The sequence below is a fragment of the Aplysia californica genome, unplaced genomic scaffold, assembly GCF_000002075.1.
Source record: "Aplysia californica isolate F4 #8 unplaced genomic scaffold, AplCal3.0 scaffold00115, whole genome shotgun sequence".
In the NCBI taxonomy this organism is placed as follows: Eukaryota; Metazoa; Mollusca; class Gastropoda; order Aplysiida; family Aplysiidae; genus Aplysia; species Aplysia californica.
Window position 1 is genome coordinate 746,838 of NW_004797385.1, and position 1,318 is coordinate 748,155.

Below are 1,318 nucleotides of genomic sequence, written 5' to 3' on the forward strand. Positions count from 1 at the left end.
TCTCTCTCTCTCTCTCTCTCTCTCTCTCTCTCTCTCTCTCTCTCTCTCTCTTCCTTTTTCTCTTTTTCGCCCTCTCGCTCCTCATCACCGCTTTTCCGTAACATTTTCTCCCTCTTTTTTTATAGCAGTTCTCAAGTGAACCAAGCGGGTGATTGGAGGGCGCCACTGATACGTCCAACTTATTTACTTTCCCTCTGTTGTTTTTGTACGTCCGTCTGTCTTACTTTTTCCTAGCACAAAATGACCATCATCATATCGATGGGCTTCTTCTCTTTACCCAAACAATCAAACAAACAAACAATGTGGGTGGTTGGAGGGAGCTCTGGTGTGGTTTGTTACACATTCTTTCCTATCAAACATCTGTTGTCCTTATTCCCCCCCCCCTTTTTTGTGCTTGTCACTCCCTCGTAACACACCTAATCTTCGGCACTTATACTTATATGACCTTATTGTGTTGCAAGTGCCGTAAAATTCTTACGGATACAAAGAAAGAAGACAAACAATCAAACAAGTGAGCCGTACATATATACGGCAACGACGTGTATTTCAACAACGAACAATCTAGTGAGCCATTGTGGCAATGAGAATGACGTGTGTAATTCTGTCTCTTCATCAGGGCCGTGGACTCCAACACAGACTACGACTCCCTGGACATCCTCGGCCACGACGCCGAGGAGAAATACTTTGACGCAGAGGACCCCGAGTCACGCATGAGTCAGGAGAGCTCGGACCAAGAGCCGGCGTGCGTGACTCGCGCCTGTGCTGACTCTTCTAGTACATGCACCACCGGTCTGCTGAAGCCTCATGGAGATCATCAGAGCGGTGAGGCTCGAGTGGCGGGGGGAGGGGAGCTGTTGTTGGACCTTCGGACTGGACTCCGGGGGATGGGGCTGAAGGAGAAGTCTGAGGGGGAGGAGGAGGTGGAGGATTATATGAGTTATGAACCGTCGGAGGAGTTGGTGCAGGAGAGCCAGGATGGGAATGTTGCGGAGAGGTAGTGTGTGTGTGTGTGTGTGTGTGTGTGTGTGTGCGCCCGCGCGCGCGTGTGTGTGTGTATGTGTGTGTGTGTGTGTGTGTGTGTGTGTGTGCGCGCGCGTGTGTGTGTGCGTGTGTGTGTGAATGTTTTTGTGTTAGGTGAGTGTGTGCATGTGTGTGTGTGTGTGTGAGAGAGAGAGAGAGAAAATGAAAAAGAGGGATGCAGAGAGACAGAGAGAAGGATACAGAGAGCCAGGCAGAGAGAGAGACAGAAAGACAATGTACGGATATACATGGCAAAAGAGGAGAAAGACAGACAGATGGAGAGGGGGGGGGGGTTGCT

The 1,318-nt window shown here is 49.9% G+C and overlaps 1 protein-coding gene across 1 annotated transcript in view; it reads left to right on the top strand.

Annotated features, from left to right (window-relative positions):
- Positions 1-1,109, top strand: part of LOC101853779 (coiled-coil domain-containing protein 97) — a 26,456-nt gene extending 25,347 nt beyond the window's left edge. Inside the window, exon 6 of the mRNA XM_005095851.3 lies at positions 617-1,109. Coding sequence (XP_005095908.1) covers positions 617-998 — 382 coding nt within the window. The 3' untranslated portion in view covers positions 999-1,109. The remainder of the gene's footprint in view (positions 1-616) is intronic.
- The last annotated feature ends 209 nt before the right edge of the window (positions 1,110-1,318 follow it).